The sequence below is a fragment of the Monopterus albus genome, unplaced genomic scaffold, assembly GCF_001952655.1.
Source record: "Monopterus albus unplaced genomic scaffold, M_albus_1.0 scaffold343.1, whole genome shotgun sequence".
Taxonomy (NCBI): domain Eukaryota; kingdom Metazoa; phylum Chordata; class Actinopteri; order Synbranchiformes; family Synbranchidae; genus Monopterus; species Monopterus albus.
The window spans coordinates 548,009-556,028 of record NW_018128223.1 but is presented as its reverse complement, the minus strand read 5'-3'; the positions used below and the strand labels follow the sequence as shown (position 1 = coordinate 556,028).

General features: G+C 40.8%; 1 protein-coding gene across 1 annotated transcript in view; it reads left to right on the top strand.

The window, feature by feature from the left end:
• The window catches only part of LOC109974680 (netrin-G1-like), a 145,705-nt gene that overhangs the window by 125,778 nt on the left and 11,907 nt on the right, over positions 1-8,020 (top strand). The window contains exon 4 of the mRNA XM_020625013.1: positions 5,808-5,975. Coding sequence (XP_020480669.1) covers positions 5,808-5,975 — 168 coding nt within the window. The remainder of the gene's footprint in view (positions 1-5,807; positions 5,976-8,020) is intronic.

The following is an 8,020-nucleotide window of genomic DNA, read 5'->3' as shown; positions in this document are numbered from 1 at the left end:
TGGAGTCTGTTTCTGACCGTTTGAGCAGACACATGCAGATTTGTGGCCCGCTGGAGGTCATTTTGCAGGGCTCTGGCAGTGCTCCTCCTGTCCCTCCTTGCACAAAGGTGAAGGTAGCGGTCCTGATACTGGGTTGTTGCCCTCCTACGGCCTCCTCCACATCTCCTGATGTACTGGCCTGTCTCCTGGTAGCGCCTCCATGCTCTGGACACTACGCTGACAGACACAGCAAACCTTCTTGCCACAGCTCGCATTGATGTGCCATCCTGGATGAGCTGCACTACCTGAGCCACTTGTGTGGGTTGTAGACTCCGTCTCATGCTACCACTAGAGTGAAAGCACCGCCAGCATTCAAAAGTGACCAAACCATCAGCCAGAAAGCATAGGAACTGAGAAGTGGTCTGTGGTCACCACCTGCAGAACCACTCCTTTATTGGGGATGTCTTGCTAACTGCCTATGCTTTCCACCTGTTGTCTATTCCATTTGCACAACAGCATGTGGAATTGATTGTCAATCAGTGTTGCTACCTAAGTGGACAGTTTGATTTCACAGAAGTGTGATTGACTTGGAGTTACATTGTGTTGTTTAAGTGTTCCCTTTATTTTTTTTAGCAGTGTACATTACCACGGATCCAAGGTACTGTGGATATTGTTTTTTGGATTTCAAGAGAGTGAAGAAGACTGTGGGGTCGGTGTCCCAGGACTAGCGCACTTACAGGCCTGCTACGGGGTGGGAGTGTGAACGTTGAGTTATGGTATGTGTGGGCCCATGGTAACTTCTAGTACAAAGAGTTGTGTTCCTAATCTGTTCATCTGTATGTTTATGTGAAGTAACTTTTAGTACAGAGAGTTGTGTTCATAATCTGTTCATTGTATGTTATGTGAAGAAGGTGTTGGTATATGTACTCAATTGAGGTGAAGTGTGGATTTGTATATTTCATGGGTTTTGATACAGACAGTAGAGGGTAACCACTGTGATTGGGGATATAGTCAAACTTCTATATATCCTGCATTTCTTTTGTTTTATTTTTTCTTTAATCTTTTAAATTAAATGTTTCATGTTGCCAGGTTATACCTAGTGTCTGAGTTTACTCTAGCATAGTTAACAAGTGGAGACTAGGGAAACATCACACCTGTCACTCCGCAGTGCAGTAAGGAGTGTATAAACGGTTGGGTCAGTGACCCCAGAAGGGCCTTATTACACAAGCTCATAGGCACTTTTGTTGAACCTGGTACAGTCCCTTACATTCCAAATGATAAAGGGGGTAGGGGGCGCTACACTTACAAAAGCACCATAACACCATGCCATGTGTTTTTGTTAGTGAAGCTACTGGGTGTTAAATGGTGTTTTTTTTTTGTTTTTTTTTTTTTTTGCTTGTTTTTCTTTATCAATGCTGACAAACTAATGGTACAAATTGGTGCTAATGTAGAGTAGGCTACATTAACTAAAACACAACAGAAACTGGCAGGTTGGAAATCTTAAAGAAGCCACTCACTTGGACTTATCAGAACATGACCATATCGTACACAGCCACGTGACACTGTCCCTCCAACCACTCACCCCCTGCATTACAAAAAGAGCACAGTTACGTTTTACCACACTCAGTCTGAACGATAAGACAGGAAGACAGGAGGTCAGTATTGCATGATTTCTTTTAGGCACTTATGCAATTTTTTTTAAATTAAATTTTAATGCAGTACAAAAAAGTCTGAACATTAAAATGCATTACTAAAATATTAATATAATAGTAGCTATGCATTTGCCCAGTGGTGTCACTCATAATATAATAGCTTTTTCAGATTATTCATACACAGTCAAGGTGTAATAGGCTTCTTGCCAAGACCACACTGGGCATTATTACCCACAGCTGCATGGTTCATCTGGTCAGAAGACTACTGTATATAATAGGATGTTTTCTGTGTATCGACAGGAATAATATTGACTATATCACCTTCTGCATGGACTCAATCGTACCTCAGAGTGAAGAGATATAGTAATAATAAATCCTGTTAAGAATATGGGAATGCATTAAATGAAAAAAATGGAGCATAGAGAAATGGAGATATAGCTGGACTGAATGCAGCAAGGAAGAAATTGAACCTTCAATTGAAAGTTGTAACGCAAACATGATAGGGCTAAGGTGGAACATAATTTAAAGTAATCTAAACAGAAGAAGCTAAGTGATTCAATTACAGAAATGACTAATCTCAAACCAAAGACACTGAATCCCCCCCAATGCCCCTGATGGTTAGAGCCACTGGTTGATTTAGTGCCACAGATGGCTGCCTCGGTTCTGTACCGGAAACAAATTCCTTGTGTGTAACATACTTGGCTAATAAAGGTGATTATTATTCTCATCCCAAAACAGAAGCCTGTATCTGTGAGGAATGAGGTAGAAAAAGCAAATGAATATAATAATTTTTATTTGCCTTTTGAAAAGGACACAACCAATGAACGCATTGCCGTTTTGAACAATGTGGTTTGTGACCTGTACACTGACAGACGTGTTATAGATTTGGACTTTGTCACAAGAGCTTTTAAAACTTTGCATATAAATAGGCTAACTGGGCCTGTTGGGCTGTCTGCTTTGTTATATAGAACATTTATGGAGGAGCTGTCTGGCAGTCTGGTAACACCTTTTCCAGCTGACCACTGATAAACACACTGTGCCCTATCCTTGGAAGAGATCTGTTATAATTCCACTTCCCAAAAAAACGCATTCACAAGATAATAAGGACTACAGGCCAGTGGCTCTTATTTTGAACGCAGTATAGAAAACAATAACAGACATTCTGATTTGTAAAATGCAAGAGCAAATGTGATGAGCATCATCTGCATATTAATGTACAGAAAACAAAGGAAATGGTCTTTGACCCAAGATCTATTGGCAAACAAAGTGCTACTAAAATAAGGGGAACTCAAATTGAGCAGGTTAGATCATATAAGTATTTGGGTGTTTGCTTAGAATAGGACCTAAGTTGGAACACACCTTGCATATATGTGTTCTAGACTTAGCACCTGCATCTCTTTCGCAGGCTTAGGGGCTTTGGTGTTAGTCAGAATATTATGCTGATTTTTTACAAAGCAACAGCTGAATCTATCTTACACTATGGATTTGCAGAAAGGCTTGGTAACCTTACTGTTAAAGCAAAGACCCAGATCAGCAAGCTGAGGAAGACAACACTACCCACCCTTCAGATTGTCTTCTAGACTTCTATTAACAAGAAAGCCATCAGTTTTATTAATGATCCTTCTTACGTGTTGCCCTCTGAATATGAGCTGGTAAAGTCAGGAAGGAGATATTGAATCCCAGTTTGCAGACATAATCACTATAAGTGCTAATTTGTCCTGTCTATTGAACTTATGATCAATTGTCTTCAAAAGTCAAACTGGAAACTTTAGATATATTTATTTATTTACAGGCATGGTTTGGGTTGCCAGATCATCCTTTAATTCCACTTAATTGTTTTTAGGGATTTTCTGATAATGTTTTGGCTCAGGTGGTATGCTGCTGGATCTGGACCTTACAAACAGGTGTCCTGTTTTTACTGTGTTGTGGTGTTTTTAAATTGTGTTATTATTTCTCCTAAGAGAGGCAATAAAGACAGCCTTGAACCTTCATATAGTCAGTAGCAAAACAATCAAGTGGGAAGACAAAGGTCAGGGAACTTGGTGACCTGGGGTCCTTATAAAGTCTCCTTCTGCTTCATTTCTATCCATTTGCAACCATAAAGTATTTTCTTGATGTCAAAATACTGAATGACTCTATGTAAATATGAGGTTATGCTACCTCCAGCAGTCCATCATTTCAAGTCATTAAACTCTCAGTGAAGTGCACATGCATAGCCATGGTTTTCTGTAGACAGTTCACTGAAATGTCTCAGCCCTAGGTGTTGCTAACTGAAAAGAAAGTCAGCATATAGATCATGTACCTTGAAGCACTCTCGCCGCTGCGAGACAGGTTTGAGTCAGGGTTGAGTCACAAAGGGCATCCGGCATAAAACACGTGCCAAATGTCAACATGGAAATCGTCAATGTGACGATTCGCTGGTGACCCCTCATGGGAACAAGCCAAAAGTGACATTTGGTGGTGATTTTATGCAGACTAATGATGGAGTGTTTGCATAGAAAAACAAAAATGTCTGAGAGCTAAATCTTGGTTATTTTCCTGACAAACCAAAAAAGCTCATGATGTAGAGCTTTGGCTCCTTCAGTGGAGGTTGGTGTTTTAAGAAGCATTCGTGTTTCGGCATGCTGCAGTGCCATGCATTTTCCCCTCAAACATTCACTGTGTTTATACATTTACATATGATTTTAATTAAATGTAGTCATCCAGAGATATCAGTCCCATTTTAGTACATCAAGAAAAAAAACAGGAGAGGTTTTATGGTGATTTTATGCAGACTAATGTTAGTAAGTTGTATAGATGTGGAGTGCAACCACCTCACAAACAACAGAACCACTAGGTCTGTGTTTCCATGATTATAGCCAAGTGCACAGTGTATTTATCAGCCAGGACAATGGCAGAGGCTGGGGCTATGCTGTTTGTTATGACCAGAGAGGAATCAGGGGATTGAAGTGGGTCTCTCTATATAATCTTTAGTGTAATTTATCACTACAATGATATTGGGGGAAATAAAAATAAACAAAGCAAATAAACGGAAATAATGTGTCACTGTTCTGATGTCAAATGTCATTATCTGCTCACAGCTAGAGAAACAAGAAAATGGGTGCTTGATGAATCACTATGAAGACCAGCCAGTTCACTCAGTAAAGGTTTATATATTTCCCATTTTTATTTTAACATTTAAGTAGTTCAGGTAAACTTTTGCTTGCTGATTTATAACAAACAGATTCTGTCTGTACAAAAGCAGTGTTGGAAAAGACTGTGTTGCTACACCCTCTGAAGCAGTATTTGGAAAAAGGCCATTAAAAAGGAAATCAGAGCTTTTCAGGGTTTCATCCCATAGCAGGATAAGGACCCCCCCCCCCAAAATAAAACACCTCCAGGATGTGTAGAAGAATGAACAAAACTGTTGGCTATTAATGATCATGTCAGAATAATCCTCACTTGGCCCCACCCTGCAACCCTTAGAGCAGGGTGACTGTCACAGACTACAAAATGAGGCTTTGCAGTTCATCTACACCCTCATACTTAAAACCATAGCAGGCAACCACTTTCCCAGCTGCAACTCGCCATAAACTCATTAGCCTTACTGAATTCTTTCAGAAGCTGGGTTGCCTAGCTACTTTTGGAAGTATGTGCTGGATGTGTTTAGGGTTTCTTGGATTTGGAATTTATCAGGCATTTCACTAGAAAGGATTGAAATATGAAGTGTCAGTGAAGGTTTCGTCTCAACCTCTCTCTTGTCACTTCTGACCAGACAAAACATAACATTTATGAACTCAAAACCTCAAGATACCCCAAGCCACTCCCTGGGTTGAGAGATCTGTTTGAGTTATGGTTTGACTTGCCTTGTGTTGTGTGGTGCTCCCAGTGTGACCATGTATTTGTGCTGTCATTTCAGAGCCTTCCTTGCCTTGTACTGTGGTATGTTTTAATGATGCATCCTCTCTGAAACCCACTAATGCTGTGCTTTTTTAATCGTGATGACTTTTTCTAACTTGAGCTGTGCTCTTGCCTGACTAATCATGCTCCACCTTCCTAACCTCACATGCTACAGCACCTAGCTCAAATTCCTGCTAACGTCACTGCCGTTGCACAACAGCGCCAACAGTTTTTACTCTCTAGCACGTATCTCTCTTTCTCTCACTCTGTTCTCTTCATTTTTTTTCTTGCTGCAAGACTGTGAATGCTTCAGCCACTCCAACCGATGCAGCTACATTGAGCTGCTAAATACCGTCATTTGCGTGAGCTGTAAGCACAACACTAGGGGCCAGCACTGCCAGCTATGCAAGCTGGGCTACTACCGCAATGCCTCAGCAGAACTGGATGATGAAAAAGTGTGCATAGGTTAGTCCCCAGTTCAGCCTTTTTCATGACCACCCTGGTTTCACACAAACACTTTTCCTCACCATCTTTGACCAGAGAGTGTCACCCTTCATCCCCTACACTGCTTAATCATCCAGACACTATCCATGTATTTTTCACTAGCCTCCACATCTTTGTCTTTGGCTTCAGATGCGTTTTGCCCAATGGTGTCACTCATTAATGTAAAACCGAGTGTCACTCAGCTTTAGTAGACATAGTAACTGCTAACTTGCATTTAAGGGGCATAAAGTGATTCAAAGCTAGAATGATCTTATTTGCATGTATACTGTATATAGCATGTGCACAAGCTAATGGAAATACCTAAAACAAAAAAGGAGTGGAAACAATGGAAATCCAATAAAGAAATCTGAAAAAAAAAACTGTCAACTGGACTTGGTTTTTAGGTCGAAGATGTTTCACCTCTCATCCAAGAGGCTTCATCAGTTCTCTTTCTTTCCACTTTCAACACATTAACATGAACATGACCTAAAAACCTAGTCCAGTTGATTTTTTAAAGTTTTTTTCCCATTTACTATGACCTGGATGACTGAGAATCTGCACGGTCAAAAGGTTTTTACACTTGGTTATCATGGAAAAATTGACAAACTGGAAACAGACTTGGCAAATTAATGAAGACATACGTGAATCATGTTTAGTGGATTGATGAGGGGTTTGTCACTTTTAACACATTAACATGGACATCCTGTTTTTGTCATAATTTCTAGTTTTTTTTCTTTGTATGTTGTTTTTGTTGACTGCTGCTTTTGCTTTTGCTTTTCACTGATCTGACATGCATCCATCTGTATCTTCTTTAGCAATTTTTCTCAAAACTTGCACAAAATTTGCACAATTTTTAGATAGAAACCCACCTTTCATTTTAAAATCTGGTGTGATTTTCTACACAGATTCTCTTGCTATATTGAAGAATAGTTTGGGATTCTCCAAAGTTCACATTCTTGCCAAGTGTTAGATGAGACTATAGGTGAATCCCAATTCATTTAATTGCATCCACATTTCCCTCACTTGCATTCTTCCCTTTTGTCTTATATGGATAGTAATGAGAGCACGTTAACCACATTTTGAACACTATTTAGTCTGCAACTCAGCATTTAAGAGTGTGCGGGCATATATTTGTAAGTGTAGAATCAGAATTAGAAATTGGCTTTATTGGACAAATATGTTCAAACACACAAGAAATTTGATTCTGGTACAGAGGATCTCAATGTGTTTTGTAGGGCACAAGAAATGAAATGGAGATAATGTAATTACCAGAGGTTTGGGAGCAGGACCTGACCCAAACTATGCCCCTTCTATTCCCACACTATTTAAACTCACTGAATTATCACACTCTTGTTTCCCTTTATGTTACAAAGGTTCGAGCTCCATCTCTTGTGGTGTATGTACTCACAATGGATTTCCTTTCCCTGTTACCTTCTGACAAGTTTTCATTGGCTGACTCTCTTAATTTGTTGCCTTGGCTCTTCCACCTGCTTCCACACCACCAACTGCCAGTGTGGATATCCAATCTTAGTGTCCATTCACATCTGCCACATGGTCCAGCTGCTCCCCAGGTCCATTGTACAGCTCCAGCCTCCTCTCTGGCACACCTTCAGGTTTATAAGGTCCCCCAGGACCAAGGACCAAGTTCCCTGACCTTCCAGGACTGGACATCACTGTTTTCTCTAAGCAGAGGTGTACAGATTCATTGCTGTCCTCCAGACACATCCATTTAGGACATCCCAGCTTCAGTGAGTCGAGTTGCTCCGGTGATTTGACTGCCTGTTCACCACCAGCATCCGGCTCACTCTAAGAGACTGGTGAGGCAACCCGCTCCAGACACCACTGCAGTCATGCAGACTGCTTGAGAACCCCAGTGCTCTCCAGACTTAACGAACTTAGCCCTCCCTCCCACTTAGCCCTGTTTGCAGGCACATGCTCCTTCTCACTGGCCACTGCTTCTTAACCAGAAATGTATCCTGGATTGAGCTGTCACTGGCCTACAGAGAGAGTTATGGATCCACTGCTAC